At 48.1% G+C, this 24,719-nt stretch overlaps 11 protein-coding genes across 11 annotated transcripts; 6 read left to right on the forward strand and 5 right to left on the reverse strand.

The window, feature by feature from the left end:
- Positions 1-358: 358 nt before the first annotated feature.
- On the forward strand, positions 359-2,917 carry EURHEDRAFT_375089 (PA and RING finger domain protein; the record flags this gene model as incomplete). The annotated part of the gene is made up of 2 exons (XM_040778713.1): positions 359-2,523; positions 2,584-2,917. 2 exons carry the CDS (start codon positions 359-361, stop codon positions 2,915-2,917), a joined length of 2,499 nt encoding a protein of 832 aa, XP_040641822.1.
- A 384-nt stretch (positions 2,918-3,301) lies between these two features.
- On the forward strand, positions 3,302-4,361 carry EURHEDRAFT_409452 (EI24 domain-containing protein). The gene is made up of 3 exons (XM_040781079.1): positions 3,302-3,459; positions 3,522-4,114; positions 4,200-4,361. The coding sequence occupies exons 1-3, from the start codon at positions 3,361-3,363 to the stop codon at positions 4,315-4,317; spliced, it is 810 nt and encodes a 269-aa protein (XP_040641823.1). The 5' UTR covers positions 3,302-3,360; the 3' UTR covers positions 4,318-4,361.
- Positions 4,279-6,012, reverse strand: EURHEDRAFT_409453 (uncharacterized protein). The gene is made up of 2 exons (XM_040781080.1): positions 4,435-6,012; positions 4,279-4,360 (listed from the first exon to the last, which is right to left on the reverse strand). The coding sequence occupies exon 1, from the start codon at positions 5,911-5,913 to the stop codon at positions 4,564-4,566; it is 1,350 nt and encodes a 449-aa protein (XP_040641824.1). The 5' UTR covers positions 5,914-6,012; the 3' UTR covers positions 4,279-4,360; positions 4,435-4,563.
- A 4,768-nt stretch (positions 6,013-10,780) lies between these two features.
- On the reverse strand, positions 10,781-12,394 carry EURHEDRAFT_375093 (leucine-rich repeat domain-containing protein; the record flags this gene model as incomplete). The annotated part of the gene is made up of 2 exons (XM_040778714.1): positions 10,781-11,735; positions 11,790-12,394. 2 exons carry the CDS (start codon positions 12,392-12,394, stop codon positions 10,781-10,783), a joined length of 1,560 nt encoding a protein of 519 aa, XP_040641825.1.
- Positions 12,395-12,958: 564 nt separating this feature from the next.
- EURHEDRAFT_409460 (uncharacterized protein) lies at positions 12,959-13,808 on the forward strand. The gene has a single exon (XM_040781081.1). It carries the CDS (start codon positions 13,129-13,131, stop codon positions 13,426-13,428), a length of 300 nt encoding a protein of 99 aa, XP_040641826.1. The 5' UTR covers positions 12,959-13,128; the 3' UTR covers positions 13,429-13,808.
- A 598-nt stretch (positions 13,809-14,406) lies between these two features.
- On the reverse strand, positions 14,407-15,257 carry EURHEDRAFT_409462 (MGR2/ROMO1 family protein; the record flags this gene model as incomplete). The annotated part of the gene is made up of 4 exons (XM_040781082.1): positions 14,407-14,782; positions 14,870-14,960; positions 15,014-15,043; positions 15,098-15,257. The coding sequence occupies 4 exons, from the start codon at positions 15,255-15,257 to the stop codon at positions 14,659-14,661; spliced, it is 405 nt and encodes a 134-aa protein (XP_040641827.1). The 3' UTR covers positions 14,407-14,658.
- Positions 15,258-16,147: 890 nt separating this feature from the next.
- On the forward strand, positions 16,148-18,416 carry EURHEDRAFT_400286 (putative cytoplasm to vacuole targeting Vps64; the record flags this gene model as incomplete). Its single annotated transcript, XM_040780001.1, has 2 exons — positions 16,148-17,260; positions 17,313-18,416. 2 exons carry the CDS (start codon positions 16,148-16,150, stop codon positions 18,414-18,416), a joined length of 2,217 nt encoding a protein of 738 aa, XP_040641828.1.
- A 215-nt stretch (positions 18,417-18,631) lies between these two features.
- On the forward strand, positions 18,632-18,901 carry EURHEDRAFT_528835 (uncharacterized protein; the record flags this gene model as incomplete). The annotated part of the gene is made up of 1 exon (XM_040787082.1): positions 18,632-18,901. A coding segment is annotated over one exon (170 nt), but the record flags the coding sequence as incomplete, so codon positions are not given.
- A 403-nt stretch (positions 18,902-19,304) lies between these two features.
- On the reverse strand, positions 19,305-20,085 carry EURHEDRAFT_449593 (ribonuclease P subunit p20 family protein; the record flags this gene model as incomplete). The annotated part of the gene is made up of 2 exons (XM_040783824.1): positions 19,305-19,936; positions 20,013-20,085. 2 exons carry the CDS (start codon positions 20,083-20,085, stop codon positions 19,305-19,307), a joined length of 705 nt encoding a protein of 234 aa, XP_040641830.1.
- Positions 20,086-21,715: 1,630 nt separating this feature from the next.
- EURHEDRAFT_400288 (uncharacterized protein) lies at positions 21,716-22,388 on the reverse strand (the record flags this gene model as incomplete). Its single annotated transcript, XM_040780002.1, has 3 exons — positions 21,716-21,883; positions 22,181-22,222; positions 22,281-22,388. The coding sequence occupies 3 exons, from the start codon at positions 22,386-22,388 to the stop codon at positions 21,716-21,718; spliced, it is 318 nt and encodes a 105-aa protein (XP_040641831.1).
- Positions 22,389-22,739: 351 nt separating this feature from the next.
- EURHEDRAFT_409467 (SEC14 family lipid-binding protein) lies at positions 22,740-24,344 on the forward strand. The gene is made up of 4 exons (XM_040781083.1): positions 22,740-23,033; positions 23,088-23,229; positions 23,293-23,670; positions 23,722-24,344. Exons 1-4 carry the CDS (start codon positions 22,894-22,896, stop codon positions 24,097-24,099), a joined length of 1,038 nt encoding a protein of 345 aa, XP_040641832.1. The 5' UTR covers positions 22,740-22,893; the 3' UTR covers positions 24,100-24,344.
- Positions 24,345-24,719: the final 375 nt, after the last annotated feature.

The following is a 24,719-nucleotide window of genomic DNA, read 5'->3' on the forward strand; positions in this document are numbered from 1 at the left end:
TTTTTTTTCCTCACTCTTCTCCTGCCAGCTCTTCTGCTTCTCTTCTCACCGCTGGACATTATTGGCCGTGTCTTTTTGGATTACCTTCTCTTCGCTCTTTCCCTTTTTCTGTTTCTGTTCTTCGACTTTTCTCCTTTCCGAACTGTCCGCCCTTGCCCGCGCTCTGCCCTGCGCAGTTAACAATCTCCATGACTCTCCCATTATCTTGCTCTCCAACGACCGTTTGATTGGTCCTTAAAAGAGAAGAGATAACGGGCTGATTAACGCGCCGAATATAATCTCGTTTTCTTCATCGTATCCTGCCTTCCAGTGCTTCGTGTGCGCGTGTGGTACAGGGACCTTGGGTATCTGGGCAAACATGCGACCGCCTCGCTTGATATTTCTCCTTTTCTGTCTCATCTTCTTGCCCATCTTTTATACGTTCATTTCCGCTCTTTTTTCTTCGCCCCGTGTAACCAACCCTAATGCGTTCGCTGGCCGATCGTCGGGGTTGCACGCTTTCTTCTCGTTCAATCTCCCCTCTTCGCTTTTTCCTCCGTCCGCTATTATCAGTCTTACTGATGACAACTCGACCTTCTTCCTGGCCAGACCTGCAGCGTTTGGCCCTCTGCTCCCAAAGGCGAGTCTCAGTGGCCAACTGTGGGTTGGTAGTGGGTTTGGGCAGGGAGGGTTGGTAGCCGGGGTGGAGGGGGAACTAGGATGCTCCGATATTCCTGGGTGGGGAGAGGGCGAGAGCCATTACAAGCATGGCAAGTCTACTTCAAGCGGAGAGAAGCCGTACGGAAACTCGGGCTCGGGTCCCGGGAGCGGCGCCACTCCTCAAAACCGCCGGCTATCAGATTCCAAACAAGAGTACGACTCGCAGGAGATTGAAGATGACGACGTTTCTCCCCCGCCAACGAATGATGGGACAGACGACCACCTTCACCACCCTCTTCGCGAGTCCAGCATGGTGGATGTTGGTACCGAAAGGTCCATGGAATCATCTCGATCCACAACACATGCAGATGTCCAGTCCTTGCAGGAAAGTGCGGAAATCGCAGGAAAGGTTGTCTTGCTGAGTAGGGGTGGCTGCGGCTTTTTGGAGAAGGTGAAGTGGGCTCAACGACGAGGAGGTGTCGCTGTGATTGTTGGCGATGATACCAGGGGTGGGAGCTTGGTTACAATGTACGCGCGTGGTGACACATCCAATGTGACGATTCCTGCCCTGTTTACTTCTCATACGACTGCCCACCTTTTGTCCTCCCTCATTCCTCCGCAATACGCGAACCAAGCAAACCGGGCGAAGGAATCGAAGGCTTCCCGCACCAGGCCTTCCACTCACAGCACCTCGAGTACGCAAGTTGCGGATTCCATGACGACCCCATCTTCCTATCCAACTCCATCGTCGATTGGCCCCTCTGCGGCTGTGCCATCTACTGTTTCACAGAAGCCCAAAGCCGGGCTTTTCCACGGTCTTCTATCTCTGGTCGGCCTGGGCAGTAGCAAGGGCCATTCGACCGAGGACAGTCGGCGTCCACCTAGCAGTGGAAACATTGACTGGGTTGTGATGGACTCTTGGGACCAGCTGGGTCCGTCTGATGACTACAGTGGAAATGGGCGGACAAAACCTAAGGATTGGAGCTCCTCAAGCTACGCTGATGGTGATGGATTTGTCATTGGAGTCCATGACTGGCGTGATCCAGACCAAGCGCCTGCAAGGCATCTCCTTGATCCAAGCACGACCGCCGTGAAAGAGACAACAAGAACCAAAGTATCAGCAACTACTTCCACTGGTCTTAACGGTGGCCGTGCGACTCCTGGAAGTGGGGAGTATTCTAGTTCCGAGAAAAATGGTCATAGCAAGGACTGGAGTGCTGAAAGTTCTGGCTATCGGAGCGCCGCAGTGGATGCTAAACTTGGATCAAAGGCACCCACCAAAGGGTGGTTTTCGCGCCACTTTGGCCCGACAGGTGCCAGTGAGGGTGACTCGGATTCATCCCTCAACCAACGTGATCTCTTCTCTCGCAGCAAGAATTCCCACGGTGCAAAGTCGGAAGACCATGAGGGTCTGTGGGTCACTTTAACACCAACGAGCATGTCGACGAGCCCGTTTTTCGATACCCTCCTTGTTCTAGTTGTCAGTCCGTTGCTCACTCTATCGGTCGTTTACGCGCTGCTGTTGATTCGATCCCGCATTCGACGGCGGCGTTGGCGAGCCCCCAAGTCTATCGTGGATCGCCTCCCCGTTAGGACGTACCACACAATCTCAACGCCATCCTCTGTCCCAAGCTCACCTCGGCCATCGATTCTCGATATCGATTCATCGGCCACTCCGCTCCTGTCGCCCGAACTCCGTTCTGAAAGTTCACCTCCTAGACCACGGTCTGGACCGGAAAAGCCACGATCGAGTCCTTCTCGTCTATGGCGGCGTAAGTACACGGGACGGCAGGTGGAATGCGTTGTTTGCCTTGAAGAGTATATAGATGGACAAAGCAGAGTCATGAGTCTTCCCTGCGGGCATGAATTCCATGCTGAGTGCATGTAAGTTGCTGCCCATTGGGTGATTATTCTGTCTATGAACTTTACTAACAATATGTTTAGCACACCATGGCTCACAACGCGTCGAAGGACCTGTCCAATTTGCAAAGGCGATGTTGTTCGGTCGATGTCTCAATCTAATGCCAGCGATGAGTCTCATGAACTTCACGATGCTGGTCAAGTAGAGGCACAGTCTACGTCCGTTCCAGTGGTCATCTCGAATACCAGCGAAAATGAGATGTCCGACACTGAGCATCATGTGGACGACGAGACAGGTCTTCTGCGAGAACACTCGTCTGCTCCAGCCTCGGGATGGAGGAACTTTGCATCCCTAAGCTTGTCCGCCCTCAATGGCGAACCAGCCTGGCACCGGTCTCGTCCTGACCGGAACCGATAAAATTCATTGCAGCACTTTCATTACTCCTCTCTTTCCTCTTTTCTTTTCTTCCTCCTTTCCTTTTCTTCACCTTTTCTTTTTGTAACGTACTACATTAGCGCTTGGTTTGATATTTAGTGTGCGGCGTTGGATGGTATCCGGAGTACGGGCGAGACAGTTATGAAATGCGGCTGGAAAAAACCGCAAGTTTGTCCACAAAAATTCTCTAGTCTCCATCGCGAAGCAATGAGCATCTCGTAGTTAGTGTAATGGTAAACAGATTACCGTGTGGTAATACCTACGGGTATGTATTCGTATCGAGACTACAAATCGGGCATTGATATGCAGTGCGGTCCAAAATGACGTGGCTCCACACCGAGCTTATCTCAACCTGTGCCGATTCGACTCTCTTTTCGTGCTCCCAAGAGATCCCGGACCCAGGGCCTGATCATATTCCGCCCACGATGGACACCATTAAATCCGTCCTTATCGACGAGACTGTAAGTCTCTTCACCTCCGCAGGAGATGTAGCTCGTTCAGGGGCCTACATCTACCCTCTCAAGGTATATCCCACCCCAACCCCCAAGCACAAGACCAAAGTCCTTTAACAGAATCAAAAACACAGGGAATCTTCCACCTTACCAACACAAAGCCCCTTTGGCGCCCACCTCTCTCCAAAGCCTACCCAACTGCAACTCTCGGCATGGGAGTAACCTCGGCCATGTTCTTCTTCACCTACATCCCGCAAGTCGCCATCATGAGCATCACCAGCGGGCCCCTGCTCGCACCCATCACAACCGCGTTCCTGGTTCTAACCGAATCCTCCACGATCACAAACTACCTCGCCCGCGCGTTCCTCCTCAAGGACGCACTGATTGACACCTTCGACGGAACACTGCTGAGCGAGGGACACGAGAAACTGGTCGCTAACGGCCGGCAGCTCCACACAACCGGCGACGCGGTCTCTCGTCTCGGCGATGTGATCGATCCCGAACACGTGGAGAAACGGGAGCGGGAGAAAATCACGATTGCGAGTTTGATCAAGGCATGTGCGTATCTGCCGTTAAATTTTATTCCGGTTGTCGGGACGGTGCTTTATGTGTTTGTGCATGGGAAGAAGATGGGGCCGGAGCTGCATGAGAGGTATTTTCGGTTAAAGGGGTGGGATGCAAGGAAGGTTAAGGAATGGGTTGAGAAGCATCGGGGGGGTTATACGGGGTGAGTTTTTTTTTTTTTTTTTTCCCTTTTTGCGGTTTATTTATTGGATGGGGTGGTTGGGTGCTAACAGGTGGTATGATGGTAGACTTGGTATGGCGGCTTTCGTGCTGGAGATGATACCCTTTGCTTCGATTGCGTGCTCGTTTACGAATACCGTGGGTGCGGCTTTGTGGGCGGCAGATATTGAGAAGGTGGTTCGGTAGTTTTCTTTCTTTCTGCGTCCGAATGAGGTGTATGTGCTATGTGGTATGATTAATGATTCATGTGGACTACATCGACTGTGCTTATCCTTCTAATTTACTAAGGAGGAAATACAATAGTGTTCGACTGACCTACGTTTACGAGTTCATGAGGTTAGGGCTATACATTGATTCACACTAGGTAAACAAGAGAAGATGCTTATTGAAGTTCACGAAGTCAAAGTTTGCTGTGTACACAGTAATTCACAACTATACCTGGCCATCTGCAACAAAACCACCGGTCCACTCTCCACCAGGCTGTTTATTCCAACTCACAGCTCCGAACTTGGGTGCACAGAGGATATTCATGCTAAAGCTGTCCAGCTGCGGCAAAGTCTCGGATAAAGATGCCATGTCCGCCGCAGTGGGAAAAACTTCATGGAAAGCAGAAAGCGAGGATTCCTGGTCATTGTCAGTACGATCACCAATGGTATTACGAGAGGTAGAGCTGACCCCAATGAATTCCTCCGGAACGCCCACGAGCTCCACCGTTTCCAAAGCGGGACTAGCAGATCGTATTGTATTCAGGATAGACTTTTTGGCGGGCTCATTTTTCCCTACAATGACGCTGGCATTCAAGACAGCCAGGTGTGTTTGGTGACCGAGTATCCTAGAAAGTTCGTCCAGCGTCAAAGTGTAGAGTGTGGAGTCGAGCATTTTTAGGGCTTGCGGGCCAGGGATTGGTGGGCCCTCGGTTTCTCCCTCAGGGGTTTCCAGAGTAGGCGTGAGCTTCTCGACCAGCAGTGCTGTCCCTGGATGTGTTGAGGGGAAGGGAATGATGCCTTGCGGTTTCTGCCCGGGGATAGGGTTTCCCTCCGCATCCACATCTGCTGGATCATATGGAAGTCCGTTAGAGAACCCACTCGCAGCCTGATCCAGCGGCGGAGGAGACAACCTCAACGACACCGCAATCAACGACGGAACCAGCATCAACGGAATCTCATCACCGTGAACACGCGACAAAAAACCCGGATCTGAGTGCCCGCGATACGTATACGACACCTCAAGCAGAAGCATCGCCGAAGCTGCCTCGCCATCCAAGTACAAATCCTCCAGCGTCTCTCCAACACCAGCATAAAACCCCTTTCTGCAGAAAGCGTCGAGGAGATGTAGTTCTCTTAATCCGCCGCCGTTGTTCCCGTTGCCCACTAGGGTGTTGAAGATGAATTCTCCTGCATCTTTGCGCGAAGCATCGCTGATGCCGTCGATGAGGTGGGAATATAATGTCAGTGCTTTGAGATTTGGGAGGGACTGGGCTAGGTTTGTTAGGAAGGATGCTGGGTAGCCTAGAGAGAAGAGTTCTAGGGTAAGCGATTCGATCCCCTCGGGGATGGATTTCGAGATCGCGTCTGAGGACGCAGTCGACGCGAGGAGGTCTGAGTACTCCGACTGCTTGATATCAGACGTCAAAGTCAACTCTTTGAGATGCGCCGCTTCAGGAGGAAAGTTCGGTAACTGGAACGTCCGTAGAGGGATCTGCGCGGCGTTGGGGAGGGGCCGCTTCAGCGGTTTTGGTGTCTGGAGCGGATCAACGCTTTGTCTGGGGTCTATTTCGGTCATTTTGTCTTTGTTTCACTAAATTCAAGGATAGGACTATCATAGAATGTTTGTCGCTGTCAGCACGGGCAGCAATCCAGCGTGTTATATATATACATTGTGTCACGGGATGTGCGGGGAAGCCCCCATGATTTAATGGACGAAGCGGAGAGGCTGGAAGAAGTTTCGGTCTTGTTTACAGTAAGCACGGAGGGGGGATTAGGCAGTGTAGCGGTTATATTTGCATTGTGAGAGGGGAGAGGGGGAATAGTTGATCACATGACTTTATAGTAGAGCATTAACTGGGTTTCCTAATATGGTAGTCTGAGCAGGGGGACAACACCGCGTCGGTTAGTTTTCTTTTGTTGCCGCGACCTCTCCTCACTCACTGCTCCCCATTTACTTGCTCCGTTTATAAACATGGGGTGATATGCAATGAAATGGCTTTTTTTTATTTTATTTTTTTCCTTTTCTGTTTTTCCTATTGAGCACATACCTAATATGGAGCGCCTTGGCAATGAACGCCTCGAGACCGAAATAGCTCGCATTTGAGATAACGTCAAAGCATCGGAAGCTCGTGGAGTATCTGTCTCTTCAGCCGAATATCTAGCTCAGCCAGGTGATTCCAACAGTAAGGCCGCACTAGGTAGACGCGAACACGATATGGCCATTGCAAAGAAAACCATTTCCCGCAGATGAGGCGAGCAAAATGCCTCTAAACTGTGGCCCTACGTGACTAGTTACAGTATGGTTTGTGAAATGCGCACTGCCACAAACACGGGAATCTCGTTTGAGAAAGCATTTGATCGGGTCCTTCTTGATTGGGTGGTTGAAGATCAGCAAATGCCCGTTGTCAATTCTGCAACTCCATCTCAGAACTACCAGTTTATTCTAGAGACTTTTCGGGACAAACGAGACAGCAGTAAGACTCATACACCTTCATCGCTGAATATACTAGTGAATCTGCTGACGAGGATCCTGATGGAGAGAACGAAGTAGAATCATACCAAGAAGATGGCGAAAAAGATGCAGATTTAGATGCACAAGAAGACGAGGTCTCGCACAAGGTTTTCCCGTGCATAATTTTCAGATTGTTGAAGGAGAGTGTTCGGTCGTGAACGGTCAGTTTCATGTTGTCTTTGGCAATGAGAGCCATGCGGCACTAGTTTATCACAAGATGGAGCCGAGGAAGCTGCCAAACCAATTCTGCGTGATTTGTTTTCCCTGCCTACCGATTGAGATGACCTCTTTTCCTTTTTCTTATTGATTTCCTCTTGACATTTTCTGGTTTACTTCTGGCTTTATTTTCTTGGTCATTTTTAACTACCCTTGATGTTACAGTAAGCACTGCAAATGTTATATAGTATTGGTCTAGCGTAGTTATATACGCATCTTTCTTAGGATTGGAGTTTGTAATTTGGGGGCTTGGAGATTAAAGCCATCTCTCAATGAATATATTGCATTATATGGCCTTGAGTTGGCTAAGTTGTGCAACTTGCATTATTCTAAAAACCCATCTTCCCAGATTAGGTTATTTATCGTCTACTCCGTATAGTTATTGGTTTCTGGATATTATCAGACATCTGTTTTTCCCGAGCAAGTCAGAACATTAGCTTTCCATTGCGCACCAACCTGTGCCCTGCATAATGCAGGATAACATAAGAGGATTTGTCCAAATCAAAACAAATGTTTCATATAACACAATCTCCAGTTCCCACTGGTGGAAGCTGTCCCTGGCAAACCGCCCTGGGGATGCTGATGCCCCAACAAGAGTATCTCACTCTATGGCTTTTCATGACTTTTCCGCAGGCCGTGTTACAGGCACTTCAACAGATAATGAGAAACCGAGGACTTTGGTTTTTATATTATGCCGAAGGATCCGCCGTTCATAGAATTGATCTTGCTTCACACAACATAGGAAGCAAGATATGTAAACGGCCAATGCGTTCCGCGTAATGTAGATGTAAGAAGAACGGATAGTGGAGTGGCATGACGCTCAGAGCTACTTATATATGTGGCGAATGCGTCGATAATATAGACCAGGTTATTCCCCTCCGCTGTTATGGCTGTTAGGAGCCCTCGCACCAGAGTACCAAGAGAAAGCCGGAATACTGGATCTAGATATGGCCCTCGTGGAGAATAGGGACGGATTTGTTTCTCACGCGGGGTCCTATTACCACTTCATCAATGGGGTGGAATATACGGTTATATTCAACTATGTAAAATGCACCAGGAGTCAAAGTCCGAGCATGCGTGAGAGATGCCCAGTGCTGGATAACGTTCGCTCCATGGCCGACGCAATTGAGGTTTTTGCAAGCATAGCACAAAAAGAGGATATCATGGTCTAAATCGTACAAAATGATTTAAACTGAACATGGTCTAGGTAGTGCCAAATAAACAACTCAAATTCAAATTCAAACAGACGGATTCCTCCAAAGCATGCGAGATTTCGGAGCTAGGTGACGCGGAAGAGGAAGACATTGAAATTGCCTGACCATTGTTGTTATTCTCGTGATGCAGAACTTGTTAGGCTGCCTGGTTGAAATATGAGTGAAAATGCGTTTACATGATAACGCAAGTACCGTCCTTAAGACCTGTCATACGTATTAGCATCTATTCAGAGTATTTGGGATGTATTTAAGAGAACTTACCCTTAAGAGCGTCAGGTATATCAGCGGGAGCCATTTTGATGGTAGTGATGCGGTTGACAGCTTGAGATTGTAATAGAGTGGTTTTCTGGGGAATGGTTTTGATTGGAAAGGAGGTTTGAGGGGAATTAAGGAGGTTTTTATGTCTTCGTCGGAGGTCTCATAATGCATCACGAGAAAGAGAAACTTGCCATTCTCGAAGAGTGAGAATATATTAAGAACAATGTTAAGAGAAGGTAGCGAGGAAGTATTCATTGTTGGTTTGTCGGGGGTTATAGTATTATATTCAACTAAGCCTACTGATAATTAGCTTTAAATTAAACATATCTCCAACTGGCTTTGTATCGGAACTCTTCTTTGTTAAGTATACTTGTACTACACACAGTTAGGGCATTTATTCAAAGAAAGCGGTCCGCACTCACAATATCAAGCGGAACGTATTGTTCCGAACTGAATGCGGCAATCTGGGACTGTTTACTCCCAAAGTATTAGCATATATGTCAAATTTTCAAGTCTAATATAAAGTAGCTCATCATACTCTTCAGAAATATCTAAGGTTGGGATGTGGTCTACCTCAGCTAGTTCCGGAACAACATACACCGTCCCGTGGCATCGCATGTCCAGCTGAAGGAAACTCGGTGGTGAACCAAATGGAACTCGAGGTGGCGCATACCCGTCCGAAATGGGGTTAATGGACGAAAAGAGGAAAGAAATTTATCTTAGGCGAATTTGTATTACACAAGATGTTTCTCGTAGACTGGTAGCCCTTTGTCAAGCAGGCAAACGTTTCATGAATGGTGTTTCCAGCCAAGATCCAGCCTAGCCGTTTGAGCACTAATGTCCTGAAGCTGGGAACTGAGAGAAGAAACGACAATACGGAGAAGTTAGAGCCAACTCAACGTCATGGCAACGAAAAAACCCACAAAGGATTGTCACTGTTCCAGATACCTTGACAGTTTACGCATTTTAGCCTATGCAAAATGAGCCCAAGATGCGTTAGCAGTTCATGAGATCCATACTAAAACTAGGCTAGCTACTAGACTTCTTCCAGTCAAAGTTTACGGATCAAATATTCGCTTCAGACCCTAGTCTATTCATCATACCCGCTGATCTGCTCTAAAAAAAAGTTATATTAAACAGAGCCGAGCTCGCGCGGTTGAGCTTGACCCTCAGCCTGAGAACTGAAAACAAGTTAACACCTCTCAGGCGCGCAACTCGAGCCATAGTCAGAAAAGCGGTTGACGATGATCACAATGACGAGGACGACATACTCGAAAAATTCGCTGAGACTCCATACAATGGCTCGCTTCCAATCTGAAGACAACATAACGGGAAGTGTGAATTATGTGAACCACTTCTACCTCGCAAGAGTAAACATACGGCCACATTAGATCTATCTTGGTACAAAAAAACCCCTAGCAGCACATCAAAGCCCTGCTCACTACCAGAGGGAGGCTGATGAACTCTTAACGCATTCACTGTGCAAAACACGGCTTAGACCATAATAGACTGGACATTAATAGCTGTTTCGGTGGCATTAAAGCCGACCTAGATTTACCTCATCATTGACCAAATTGTCACAGTAGGGACTCGGAATTCCTTTGTTGAAGCGTTCGAAAATGCCCCAACACTCGCAAAGCCAGCCTATCCAGCATAGTATGGCTTCAGCTTCTATACGCTGCGCAAGCGCTTGCATGGGATTGATAATCTGGTATAACACAAAGTGTTCATGAACATCCCAAAATTATTGAATTCTACCATCCTACAAACAGGACACCGGAGCGCCGGGGACTACAGTTGTTCACTGCTTGCTACGGGTTGTTTAGAGCTATGTCGGTTTCAAGTTTTCGTCACTTTACTGAGCGACTTCGGTTTTGCTTCGTATGTAACCCATGAGATTGTTCGGTAGTCGCGTAGTGTGCCGTTCTGTGTTAGTTCGTAGCATATTGCATCCAGAGAAGATCGCTGTTGGTAAATACATCGGCTCTGTGCCAGCCCTTTAAGTTTCTGCAATCGGGATGGCAGAAATGGAATTCATAAGAATATATATAGGCACATAGACACCGCGCATAGATAGCCGATGATCTATAATACACCACGATAAATAATCAGATAATCTACAGATGCAGACTCAGGCAAACAATAAGAATACCTCCTAGAGCACATTAATACTCTGTATGCATGTGCATCGCGACCATAAGACACCGGTATTCCGAAGCAAGAACGAAAACAGCAAGTCTGAATTACTCCAAAGTCGACTCTGGAATATATGTAACCTCCACCGACTTCATCTCAGGAACACATTCCCAGCTACAACCCAGCCTCTTGAACGGCAATGGCCGCAGTTTCTCGCCCGACGCGCGAGGTCCCTTGAGTCCGTTCTCGTACGTGCTGCAATCCCACCACTCGATCCATTCAGTTCGCGGAAGTACGAAGTTTCGATGGCAGATTGAGCAGCATCGGCCCCCTGCAGCTCTGACTTCTCTACCGTACCGGAGTAACCGGAGCATCAGCTCTGGTAGGTCTGCTATGTCGGAGTCGGGGGTTAGGTCGAAGAAGTTGGATTTGTTGAGGGAGACGAGGGAGACTTCGCGGAGGGATGGGACGTTGGAATTGAATTCGTTGGAAGTTGTGTTTGATTGTGCCTCTGGTATGGGGTAGCCGTCTGTGTTGAAGCGGCGGATTGGTCCCGTGGCGATGTGGATGGGAGCCCATGCTTCCTCAGGGACTGGTGATTCGTACTCTTGTAATCTTAGAGGTTTGTCTAATGACACTGGTGTGGTAGTATTAGGGTAATGCCAGTGAGCGATCTCCGCCTCGTCAATCTGCATAAGAGGATTAGGCCGGACAATCAGATGCTTTAAATCGCCCTTCCTGATTAACCACAGGAACTCCCAGGGGAGATATTCCAGTCTGTTAACCGAGAGATTGACGTCTTGCAGCGATGTCAGTCTGCGAATTGCCGGTGGGACTTCAGTCAGTTTGTTATTTCGCAAACTGAGGACCTTCAGCGAGGTCAGGTCAAAGAGTTCGCTCGAGAGTTTAAACAGAGAATTCCCGGCCAGGAAGAGCCGGAGGAATGGTTCTAATGAAGAATAGACGTCCTCGGTGACCGGGGGTTCTCGTACGGCAGGCAATTTTGTGAGGTGTTGTAGGGGCCCTAGCAGATTAGAAGGGATTTCCCTCATGTTGCCAATGCTGTCGAGATATCAGCCTCATTCTTTATCGGGTTTGCTGCTGGGCTGTTCTCACCTTAGATCCACGCTGTCCTGGCCTTTCTCCAGACAGTCGTTTACAATCGCTCTGGCCAACTGATGCTCCTGCGACTCGAACACTCTCCTAAACGCCACGCGAGGCTGGGTCACAACCTGCGGCTGCGGTTTTGATATCGGACCTCGATCCATCCCGAGAGCAGACTCCGGACCTGGAGCTGCAAATGCAAAAGGCACAGCGTCTTCGTCCTGTTCTTTCTTAGGCACTCTTGGGTTCGAATTTCGCACATTCTTAAAGAACTCTTCGGAGATAGGCGCATCTTCCGACGGTAAAAGCGATTCCGCGAACGACTCATCACTCCCCATCCACACACCACTGTCTACAAACCGCTTATCCTTGAAGTCCTTTCGTTTCCGCTTCGGATCCAGCACTGTTTCACCCCACCACGTACCACGGTATCGCCTCTTTCTCCCCGTGTTTCCATGAGCAGGCGCATGGTAATTCTCTAGACCAGATGCGGGAATATCATCGCTGGAGAAAAGGGCTGGGTCACTAGATGGTTGGCTGGAGCGATCGTCGAAGCGCGACGGGCGATGCGACTTTCTTCTCCGGGGTGGCAGGGGGAGGGGGATCTCGTTCTCCATGACTTATATTTGTAATTCGGTCGTATGCGACGAACCGAATTGGTATGCGATGAGGTAAAGAGTGTAATGGATATAAGGCGCCAGTCGCGTGGGTAGTTTCGGAGTGGCACGCGTTGGGTGGGGTTGATGAAGGAATGAGAAAGAGAGCACGGGATCAGCTCCAATGGATGTAATTCCTCCAGAAAGATAGACTGTCCATTGAGGGAGGAAAAGGAGGTAAATTGTGGTTCTTATCAGACTAAGAACACTCGGAGCGCGTGGTGTCCGAACTATGGCCAATCGTCTGATGATCGCGACGATGAGGTCAACTGTTTACCCGAAGCGGACCAACGCGTGCATGGAGCCAATCAGCTTCGCGGGTGATTGATAAGAGTATGAGATTACTGAAGGTCTATAAACATAAACATAGCACGAGGAATAGACATAAACAGATTCTATAGAAAACAAACGAAATTCTTGTAGAAAAGAACGGCGACGCATGGATATCCGAGAAAAATCAAAGGGGGTATGTATATCCAAGACATCATCCAAGAAACCTAACTCTAGCAAGAGCTGATCCGAAATAACAGACAATTAGGAAAAGGAGGGCAAAATTCATGACACTGAAATCGCTGGTGATGCACCAAGACGTCTCCTTCATGGCCGGTGTATGATGAATGGCTCAGCGTCGCAACCAAGTCGTCATAGCCGTTCAAATCGACCATCTCTGAATTGCACCGTCGCATTATCGCCATATGGAGCCCAAAACAAGCGCAAATGACCCCACAACAAGTCCCAATGATACATCAACATTCCTCGTGCTCGCCGCTTCACTGGCATCATCGGACGCATGGGCTGTCGCAGCAGTTGCTATCAAATTAACTGGACTCCCAGAATTCGTGGCCGTCATTGTGCGCAGACTCGAGGAAGATGCGCTGCTAGAGGCGCTAGATGAGCTAGGAGTGGTGGACGTGGCGGATGTGCTTGATGGAGTTGCGATTGAAGTGGAAGGCGAGGAGGTCGAATCGGTTGTGGACGTGGCTTGGTTCGCATAAATCACCGTTACCGTGGTTGTCGCCGTTGGTGAAGGCACTTCAGTCTCTGCGACAGCGAGCGACGTCGCAGAGAGGAAGAAGAGCGATGCAATCGCATTGGCTTTCATTGCGTTCGTCTCTGGAGATGCCACGTGCGAGATGGACTCGATGGAGCGCTCTTCAGCAAAGTACACATCAGATGAAGATGAGCAGGGAAAAACCCAGATGCGAGACCCAGGAGTGTTTGTCCAACCCAGGGGAGTCCCAATCTAGGGTGCGACACTGACGGTTTCACCACGACATTTCAGGAGGACGGTGGTTTGCATAATTTCCAGGCTAGTCTGTAAACAGGTAGCAAATAAAACAGGGCTAATATAACTATATTAAAAGCCATATTGAAGACCCTCGTTGCGATTCGTCGTCCACATAGGAAAGAATAAAAGGTGCCATGACAGCTAGAGTGAAGGGCGTTAAATATAACGAGCGATCTATGAGAAGAAAACAAACAATTATGCAGGCGCATGGAAAATTTCGAAACGAGCTAGCGGAGGACTGAATTCTTATACCGCCGTTCTTCTTGAGGATTTAGGCCAAGATAGACTGCAGAGGCCAGAAGAATGCAGAAGTATAGTGACACACTGTCAATTCTAGATTGCATAACAGCTAAATAGATCATTTGTTTTTGTCATTGTACCACGACCTCGTGACATGCATCAATGCGCCTTGCGGGAGTGATGGTGAGAGTGGCTGTCGATTCGCCTTGCTTCTTATTCTAGATGAATGACGGATTTCTGCAGTGCTAAATGGCCAGTGCACGACATTCAATCTCCGCTGACGCAGGTCATCTCCGATCTTCGATAGTCAAGGGAGAAGGGGGTGATTTCTTAGAAGCATGGGTGTCCTGCAGGGGTTGTAATGCAGGCCCTGTCGCACTAGCTGACTTCTCAAGCCTCCTTAATTGCTATCACGTAGTAGTCAAAATACGGAATGGCGTAGACATATCAAACAAACATCAACCTGGTTGTAACGCCGAAATGGTATACTATCGCTGGTTCAACCGACATCTCCTTGCCACCAGTTCAAGCTCCTATATGTACATAGTGCGGAGATTCTCCCTTGTTCCTCCACAGCCATCCGTGCGGCCTTGGCTACCCTCATATCATAACCACCGAAATCTCGAAGTATAAATAATATCGTACATGTTTTGTTTAGTTGGTCGTATCACGTATCCCTAACGGCTGTATGGCTCGTTTATTGGCGCACGGGGCGGAAAGCGCTCTGTCTGGGGAGCATCATCGGGGGGCCACGAGCGCGGAGCCAGGCATCGTTGTGAGGTCCGTCAGTACGGATAACGCTACCGATGGACATGAAGAGACTGTACATGGTGATATAGCTGTTAATAGTGTCCTTTCCCCAGAGATAATGTCATGCAGAGGCCACGCAAGGCACAGCAAAAACGTACCCGAAAGTCGCTCCAGATCCAAGCATGAACTTGCCCAGGGTCCGCATAACACCGTTAGGGCCTGCACCGTACTGGAAGATCGTCACGGTTCCTTTGATCCATCAGCGTTGAGAGCATCGTAGGGAGCAATGCATGGCAACTAACCGATAATGAACCCCATGATACCACCAACAGCTAGTAGTGGGTTAGTGAGAAATCAACGATAAATGGAACCCGGTGTCGACATACTCGAACCCATCATGGCGCCCATCTTCACTGTAGGTGGGTTAGCATATCTATGCGCGAAATCTTCCAATCTCATCCAAAGCAATTTCAATGAAAGTCTGCAGAACTCACTCTTGTCAAAAGTGGAGGGACCAGCTTGGGGTGGACCTGCGACGACGGGCATCTTGACAGAATGGAGGAGCAAGGAACCGGAGTGATCAATATGTATAGGTTAGGGATCAATAAGATCAAGCGCAATGAGAATAGCGAAGAGTTCGATCAACAACAGACCAAGTGCAAAGCTCCGACAGAATGACGGATTTAGACTCCATCCGAGGCCCCGCTAATGGCACGTGATACCGGCTGGAGCCGTTGGCCTTGGCTAAGCGCACGTGCCCTTCTCACGTGATTTGAGGCCTGAGGCGATAGGGAGCCTGAGAGCTGATCCTCCTCCCGCCTACCGCCAGTGGCCAGCCCGGGGGATTATTTTTTTTTTTGTTTGTCTCATGCTCGCTCTGTGATCCCTTCCTGCCTTCTCCTGGTTGGTGAGTTTGTTGGCCAGACGGTTGTTTCCCGTCTTGTGCTTTTGCTCTTTCCTTCCTTTTACCGGTCCTGTTCCGAGCGGTCGCACCTGGAGTTGGGGCCAAGAACGAACCTCACCCTCACAGTCTCTCCTTGGTTGAGAAAGCGCCTGTACAGTACACCACCACCTACCACGTTGGCAGCATCTTATTGTGTATGCTCTTACCTTGGACTTAATTGCGCGGGGTTGTCTATCGGTAAGTTGTCCCTGGTTTAACTTGCGAGACGAACAATCGCTAAAAGCTGACTCCTATCACAAGTGGCCGGATTCAAGGGTTATCGCGCGCAACGAGCCGCACTGTATACATCACTACGCAATTCCTTTTACGGACGACATTAATTCCCAGAAGACGATTAGACACGACCTCAGCGATTCGCACATCCGACACTCCATTTGCCGATCCCGTTTTAGTACTCGCGCCTATATGATAGGACGGGTTCACGCAAGCATATCAGCACTCTTCAACTAAACAATACCCCGTATCCATCTCCATGACTGCTGTGGCATCGCCGCCTAGTGTGCAATCGGGGCCTCGCTTGGGATGGTACAGCTCTGGTAACGGAGGACAAGGAGCCCTGTCTTCGATGGACACAGATGAGGTATCACGAGTTTTTATGCCACGGAAAAGCATTCAGAGATCAAACTCTTCTTCGTCGTTGAACTCCAATTCATCCACCTCGACCGTGGCGACCAACTCGCAGAATTCTGATTCGGGACAGAACACCAACATTGAATGGTCCTCGAAGAAAAAGTCATCGAGAAACATCTGGCCCAGCACCAAGTCCGAACCGGTTTCGGGAATAACAAACGCACGATCTCAAGTGGTTCCGGCATTTTCAGCCGGTTCTACAGCTTCTTCTACCATGTCCACAATCCATCAACCGTCCTCCATCGTTCCATCGCAACACATGCCCCAGACTCCCCAGCAAAATGGCGCCCGCGCGAATGGGCAGCCTTCTGGAGAACCACCTATCGTACTGTCACTTTTGCCACTCAACGGCACGTTCGATAAGAAACAGATCCACGTACCCTTCTTCCCAGATATGCTGAAGATCGGGCGGCAGACGAACGCCAAGACTGTCCCCACTGCGATGAACGGTTTCTTCGACTCCAAAGTTCTCTCCCGGTCGCATGCGGAAATTTGGGCAGACAAGAATGGTAAAATATGGATTCGAGATGTGAAATCATCCAATGGTACATTTGTCAATGGCAATCGGCTATCTCAAGAAAACCGCGAGTCAGATCCTCACGAGATCCGCGAGAATGATACTTTGGAGCTCGGGATTGACATAGTCAGCGAGGATCAAAAGACCGTTGTTCACCACAAGGTTTCCGCCAAAGTTGAACATGCGGGTGTCCTAACCAGCATCCCAAACATCCTAGACCTCACATTGGGAGACCTGGATCCTGCCTCGGGTAATGGAATGCTTCCATCTCCTCTCAGTCAGCCGCTTTCCCATTTTCGGGGCCGTTCTGGAAGTGCTATGAGCAACCGGAGCACACAAAGTTCTGCTAGCACTCAGCTTAATGCCTTACAGCAGCAACGACAGATGAATTATTGGAATTCCCCAGTATCCATCGAACAAGTTGTCAAAAGACTTACGGTATGATGTCCTATCCGTACTGGGACTAATTACATACTAATACGCTGAATAGAGCGAAATGAAACAAGCGAAACAACAAGCTCAGGACCTCCGTCAAACCGACGCTTTCTTGGGGACACTCATGAAGCCAAGTCAACCAGAGAAAGAAAAGGTCAAGCACTCAGAAAATCATCACCCTCGCCAGGTGAATGGACGGCCCAAGATGCCACGCGTCGATTCCTTCTCGAGGTTCTCTGACCCTCCTGCACCACCTCCTCAGCAACCACTGCCCGAAAAGCCGGATGCTTTGCCGCGCAATGGACCCGACGCAATTTCACCTCTCAAACGTTCCGACACAGAAAAAGCTAAGCTTGGAGCTGGCAACTCGCCGGTGACCCGAGACTCCAGCCAAATTCTTTCACTCATTGAAGCTTTGACTTCGACGAGAAGGGAGCTGGACTCGCAAGGTGCTCGCGTGAAGGAGCTGGAGAGCCTTTTACTTCATGAAAGGGCCGCTCGTGAGTCAGCGGAAGAAAGAGCCAAGAAGATGGAAACGCATACCACAACAGGGGTTGATTATTCGGATAGCACGGCTACGATTGAACCCTGTCATGGGGACACTCAGAATATCACGAATGGGCTACCGGTGGTGCTTGAGAAGTCTCTTGGTAAAGAGAATAGTTCTGCGTTTGATGATGAAACGAAGGCATCGGAGGATGGTCAAGCCAAGCAATTACAGCGCCGCTTAGAGGAAGTGATGAGCGAGATGGAAGAAATGCGGAGCCAGGTCGTGACACTTAAGGACCGTGCACATAAGGCTGAGAGTGAAACCGCAGAAACACGCAATTCGCTGGCGGAGATGATTGAAACATTGCGGCGTGAACGTGCAGAAAATGCCGACGGGGCAACCACAAAGCCCGAGTCTCTCTTGCCAGAGCTGACAGAATCTGCTCCCGGGATTAAGGAGTCGCCGACAACCTCCAAGGTCAAGGAACTCGAAACCTTTAAATCGCCAAAGACCAAAGAAATGCAAGACGGCAGCACTTCCTTTACTTCACAGCAGCAGAAACAAGCTGCTTTGGACCAGTCTAGTCCGTATGCGTCGATGCTTGGTGTTGTACTATTAGGGGTAGGCATTATGGCCTATCTGAATGGGTGGCAAAGGATGGACAGATGACTGTTCATTCTTGCGCTACCGTCCGTCAATGTCGGAGGTCAGTTATATTCTTTATGGATAGGTTTTTTTTTTTTTTTTTTCCATTCTACATAAGGTTGCAGCTCGTTCATTTTCTGCGCTGTCATTGTTTCATTTCTTTATGTACTCTGGTTGGAAGCTTTGATTCTCGCGTTTCTTTTCTTTTCTTTTCTTTTTTTTTTTTTTTTTTTTTTTTTTTTTTTTTTTCTCATTTTGGCATTACCTGCATTACTATTACCTGACCTTCCCTCTACACTTTCTCTTTGTCCTTGGTTACCTATATTGTCACTACCCAACCGACACCAGCTTGTTTCCAGTTACGACTTCCTGGCAGCAACGACCTCTCTTTCTTACTTTTCTATGTTAATGTTCCTCTTCTGACAGGCAAGGTCGTGTAGGCTGATCCGCCTTTGTGTATTAGTTTACTAGAAGCATCACTTTATTTGAAAATTTCTACGTCACGAATGGACAGTTTTATCGTTCTTGTATTTTATGACCTCGGGATTGGATGATTGGATATGATATTGATGATAATTGTCTAGTAAATTCTGAAAGATTTTATCATAAGATCTGTAGTCTTGACCTAGCTCCCGTGGCCTACCTCGTTCGATACCCACTGGTTGAATGCAGGCCCCAAAGCTCTTCGACTTGGTACCGCGATGGGTCCAGTATACTCGTAGAGAGCTGAATTGCTCAAAGATAACGATATTCGTAGGCACGTGTCGCTTTGAGCTAGCGATGCGATAGACTGAATGGAACCCGCACTGCCGTGGCCTCGTGGCGTGCGTTTACCAATGTCCGGTTCGGACTTCCGTCAACGAACCGCAGAAAATGAGGGGAAAGCATAGCTTAGCATATACGTAGACACCCTCATTTATAAGTCACCGCAATCTCAACAACATTAACCCACCGCGTCCTTGACTCAGGCAACTCCTCCGTCTCCGCCGCCGCAGCCCGTTTCCTCTTCTTCGCTGCAGACTTGGAACCAGCCGACTCAGTATCACCGCTCTCCTCCTCCTCCTTCTTCTTCTTCTTCTTCTCCTCCCCTTCCTTCTCAATCTTCTCCCCCTCCTCAACAACCTTCTTCCTTCCCTCCTCATCCTCAACCACATCATCCACAACAATCACACTCCCCGTCTTCACTCTCGTCACATACTCCCTCTCCCTCTCCCCAAACCACTTCCCAACCCTCATCGCTTTCTCCATCGCTCTCCCAGTAGCCTTAATAAAAATCTCCTCCTGCCCCGCCTCTTTCCGCATCTTCTCATGGCCCTCAGCCATCTGCGCGAGTTTCTGTCTATCAGTCTTGGTCTTATTGCTCAGGCTCAGATGCACGGATGCCATGGCACGCTTTTCGGTTTGATGGAGAAGTTTTTGGACGCGTTTTACGGCGCTCATGAAGGGTGTGCTGCTGGATATGTAGACGGTTTTGGGGGTGGAGGGGCCAGCGTAGGGGGAGGCGATTGGGGGGTGGGGGATGGGGCGTTTCTGGATACGGGCATCTGTTGGGTTTTTAGTATGTTAGCTGATTGGTTTTATGTAGGTCTGGGGATGTAAGATGGGTGGTGAGGGACTGACATTTTGGGAGCTTGACCATGTCCTGATTCTTTTTTTCAAATTGGAGGTCGCGCGTGAGAGGTCGTTTCGCCATGGTGCTCTGATTTTGATGGCCCGATGGTGCGCTTTATTAGAATATTATGGTGGTTTGGTTTTAAATTCAAGTAACGTAGATTAAAAAGTGTATAGCTTGATCTGTTTGATGTAGTACTTGCGCGCCGGCGATGCGATGAAAGATTGCGGGCGGTCGGCAGACCTTCCGTTTCTAGTTTCTCTCATTTCCAATCCGTTGGAGCCCTAGCATTTAGCCCTAGCACTGGGCCCATGCAAGTACAGAATTCACTTTGATTTTACTATGAAACAACACGGTATTTGCTGGGTCGTACAATATATCTAGTAGTTGATAGAATCGATAACAGTATAAGTACAGTAGTATACAGGAATACCCCCAAGATCCTCATAAGATCACACAGCTAGCCTATGAACCAAAAATCTTAGAACACAATTCGAACATTTCGTGTCGCTCTCAACCAACGAAATCTGGTCCGTAATCTCCCCCATAGGATCCTGAAGCATTCTAACAGTATACTCCATGCTGCCAGCCTAGTGAAGGTGCTCAAGAACACACTGCTTCGAGGGTACATCAGACCCGCCAGCACTCCGTGACAGTTGCAAAAGGGCACGGAGCCGGATATCCTCTAGCTGTAGTTTTAGGGCATGGATTAGTGGGAAGGAAAATTTGCTTTCATCGAGATCTTCGCAGAAGCCCTTTTGGTCAGTGTACTACTGCTCATGATGTTACTGGTTAGTATGTGTACCTGCCGTAAGGTGGAGCTAGACCTTACTGTTTCAATCAGTTCCTTGTAATCGCCGCATATTTGCAAGTGTTCACTGGATTTATCGTGAGGGATTCCAAGGAAATGTTTCTATACGAGGCATTGGTTATTTGATGGTGAGATATATAGCGAAGCTTGGTTACAGTACCGACAGCGCAAAGCCGAGATCTTCTGTATCGTTAACCGAGCAAGGAGGTGGGATAAACTACCGATCTCTGAATTAAAGTAGTCAGCATGCAGTGACTTGGATATGCAGAATACAAAAAGGCAAGGGAAGGGCACACTCTGGCGAATTGGAAGAAAGGGCATGTTTGGTTCTTCTAGGGAATTTGGTTGTCCTTGTTGAGGTTTGTAGTCATGACGCATGCTTTCGTAGTAGTAGCCATGTCCTGTCATGTGGCTACCAACAATGAGAGTATACAGTATACTTGGGACCTTGCTGCGTCCGATGTGCAAGTAGCCATTAGGTTCCGGAGGGAATCGAGTGGTAACGCTCTCTTCAGGCCGTTCGTGATCTCCATATATTCCTCATGAGAAAGGGCGCTTCCCATTCTGTGTCCAGTAAAAGTCGAAACTCTGGCCGGTGAAGGGATTCTGAATTTCTCCCAGGAAGATTTTCAATCATTGCTCGTCATCCAACTGTCGTGTCTAGTCCACCGCCTTGATTAGAAGAAACTTGACCGAGTTGATTTTCTGTCCTTGTCCGAACACCATGCGCCTTGATGGTTGGCTGTGACGGACAGGCGATGAAGCTCGCCACTTTATATTAAAATTCTTTTTCATATCCATCTGCCACTTGCTATAGTAGCCTTTTGGCCTCGGGTACATCGACTTTGTGCCACTGCATAAAAGCCATACGGCGTTTGTCGTGGTCGTCTTATCTGACAGCTAAAATCTCTCCCACTCAACATCGAAGGAGAAGTAGTCATTCGATAGGCCTAGGGCAAAATAACATTGTTTCACAATTGGGGCAATCATCTCATCTTCTTCGAGAGTTAACAGGATGCCCATACCGAAGCGCATTAACGTGTCGACGGATCTGGCCCTGTTAGCAATCTATTATTGTGGCAAAAGGGGAAAATATAAATACGGTATAGTCAATATAATGCTCCAAGTTCACAAAAGGCCGGGTTTTATCTGTTTTGCAGTTGTGGAGATCATGGGTTTCCAGACTTCGATGACGACTTCCACGCATGGTGCATCAATTGGAAGCAGCTCAAGAAGCATTTTTGATTGGATAATTCCGGTAATTGAATGTACCGTTCTGTATCCTGTCTCGTCGAGGGCGTGCGCGTTCAACGATCGCCATGTCAGATTATGCCCCTGCTTTTATCATGGGGATGAAATACGTACGGTGCATTTTGATACACATTCAACATTATCAGAGAAACACATCTGTAATATGTCAGCCTCAAGCAATACTCAATAGTTTTCATAATACAGGATATCTTACATTCAAAAACATAGCACAATGTAGCCAATCTCCCTGCTCTGCAAGAAGGGAGTGCCACAGCTCCGAATACGAAGTTTGATTCTCAGATATAAATATAGCACCTGCCATTGTTTGTCTAATAGGAAGGAAGGGTTCAATTGCTCTATGACACAAGAAGCCTAACAGAATATTTATAACCATCAACTTCAACATAAATCCAGTATACTTGTCACACCGCAATGAAGTCTTGAAATTTTTGTTATGTCATGCTAGCCCTGAAGAAGTATGACGTTGTATATAAAAATAAAAATAAAAAATGAAAAGAGAAATTAAAAGAAAAGAAAAGGAAATAGATACTAGGCCTCGCCGCTAATGCATGAAACTGGTTTTACAGCAGTTAATCACCTGATGCCATATCAAAGACTGTTATCAAATCTTACGGGCAAACTGCATGCACAATTAGCTAATGTGAGACCAAAGCAAGGAGCAGTTTATCAGCCCAGTTGGGGTATAGGCTTTCTTTTCCTCCATTAAGATCTTTTCTGTTTGTCTGTTTTCTTCAAACCCCAATCAACTTTATTGATTTGGCCTCTGGCATTCAAGACAAGAAATTAAAGTCACGCAGGGTGATACAATGGAGACACTCTGTGTAGACGACACGGCTGCGTTGGCTACCTTTGGCCAAATTTATACCGAGCAAGGTCTTTTACAGCGACCTTCTGGATTGAAAGAAGGGGATGTTAGTGATGGGATCAATGACAAGACAACTATTCTGTAAGGACCCTGCCTCGGGCCCAAAAGCAGTGGGGAAAGTATTGACACTAGCAGGCGATTCCTCCAGGCCCGAGAAATGAACTATGCCGATGCTCTTGAACAATTTCAAAAGGCGACCAAGTTCCATGCCGACAAGAGAGCACTTTCTCTGTATGACTTGATTAGTGTCGATGATTTTGAAGATACACGGAAGCTGGTCAGTCGCTTAAACTTTGAAAAGGGATGATGCACCGTTACTTAACTGATAAGCCTAGTATAGTATCCGCACTGGACAGGCCGTCGCGACAAGCGTGGCTTTCCAATTCTAATGATTGATGCAGCCCACCTAAACCATGCCGCGATGATTGAATGGCGAAAAACACGCACTATCACCCCATCATCTCCCGACGGGCCTGCACCAAGCGCTGACATGGCACAACGGGCATTAGTGTTTCATGATGGCTTAACACGGTTTATATTGCCTCTCTGTACGGCGATGACTGACCGACCGAACCCTTCGGTGCCTGTTATAAAATCCATCTATCTGGTCGATGCATCTTGTATCTCTCTGAAGCAGGCTTGGGACTTGAAAGACTTTGCGCAGGATGTCAGTTGGATTTTGGCAACCTGCTATCCAGAAACAATTGATCGCATCTTCGTGAGTGAATAAGATCGTACCAGTTGAACTCTATAGGGTTAACCAAACCAGGTCTGCAATGTCCCCTCATACCTCACAACAATATGGAACGTGTTCAAGAAATTCGTCGACCCGGTGACCGCCGAGAAGATCATATTTCTTAGGCCCAACGATGTCTCTCCCACGATAGAAAAGTATATTGATCCCGAGAACATTCCATCACAGCTCGGTGGCCACTTTACATTCACAAACGGCATGCTCCCCGACCTTGATGCTGGTATTCGCAAGGCCCTATACTGGACGGCACCGTCAGATTCCAGTAACACTTGCAGTTTGCCTCCGGGCCCGATCAAATGGGTTGAATATGAGGGAAGTAGACGCGCGGCTATGGCTACTGGGACTGTTGGTGGGCTACAAAGGGTGGAGAGGGTTGCCGTTCTTGGGTCATGAATACAATCCCCAATGATACAACCCCTACGTGTGATGGATGGCAAGAAAAATAAAAAGAAAAAGAACCCTGCCGTATTCTAATTCGCGCAGTCTACAGTTTGGCAAGCATGCGGGCTGCAAGAACGGATGAAACTATCCGTTCTTATAACCCGCATTCCACCAACCCAAACCTTTTGAATACCTTATAAATGGCCATGCAAAACCATGCAAGCCTTTTTCCCTTGGAAAGTAGATATATTTTACAGCGATTATTCTATCCCAATATGGAATCTGGGTCTTAGCGAGTACTAACTCTGTCAGTCTCTCGCATCAACCAACATTATTTGGGAAGTCTGACCGTATTCTCGAATAGTGAGTATCGCACGAGGAGCTGCTTTGACATGGCTACTATAGAGATGGAATGTACTAAGACGTATGCGTACGTTGCTTTTGACTTCAAGTAGCGCGCTGCGAATAACTATATGTTGAAGCACGAATTATCTCCTGGATATGCTTGGCCAAAGCAATCATTTGCCAGTCGTTTACTATAACTGTTCTAGACTTACTAAAATGCCCTCAAGTAACTGCCACTAGAGCTACACCCGCTCTTGTGAATAGGATTAGCGTTATCAACCGTCCCT

Source organism: Aspergillus ruber, assembly GCF_000600275.1.
Source record: "Aspergillus ruber CBS 135680 unplaced genomic scaffold scaffold00004, whole genome shotgun sequence".
NCBI lineage: Eukaryota > Fungi > Ascomycota > Eurotiomycetes > Eurotiales > Aspergillaceae > Aspergillus > Aspergillus ruber.

Bases quoted from the DNA above. Each gene is read 5' to 3' on its own strand.
- EURHEDRAFT_409452 (XM_040781079.1), top strand. From the start codon at position 3,361: ATGGACACCATTAAATCCGTCCTTATCGACGAGACTGTAAGTCTCTTC. The intron at 3,460-3,521 runs GTATATCCCACC...TCAAAAACACAG, and splicing joins CCTACATCTACCCTCTCAAG to GGAATCTTCCACCTTACCAA. The intron at 4,115-4,199 runs GTGAGTTTTTTT...GTATGATGGTAG, and splicing joins CATCGGGGGGGTTATACGGG to ACTTGGTATGGCGGCTTTCG.
- EURHEDRAFT_409453 (XM_040781080.1), bottom strand. From the start codon at position 5,913: ATGACCGAAATAGACCCCAGACAAAGCGTTGATCCGCTCCAGACACCA.
- EURHEDRAFT_409460 (XM_040781081.1), top strand. From the start codon at position 13,129: ATGGAGCCCAAAACAAGCGCAAATGACCCCACAACAAGTCCCAATGAT.
- EURHEDRAFT_409467 (XM_040781083.1), top strand. From the start codon at position 22,894: ATGGAGACACTCTGTGTAGACGACACGGCTGCGTTGGCTACCTTTGGC. The intron at 23,230-23,292 runs GTCAGTCGCTTA...AGCCTAGTATAG, and splicing joins TTGAAGATACACGGAAGCTG to TATCCGCACTGGACAGGCCG. The intron at 23,671-23,721 runs GTGAGTGAATAA...TAACCAAACCAG, and splicing joins AAACAATTGATCGCATCTTC to GTCTGCAATGTCCCCTCATA.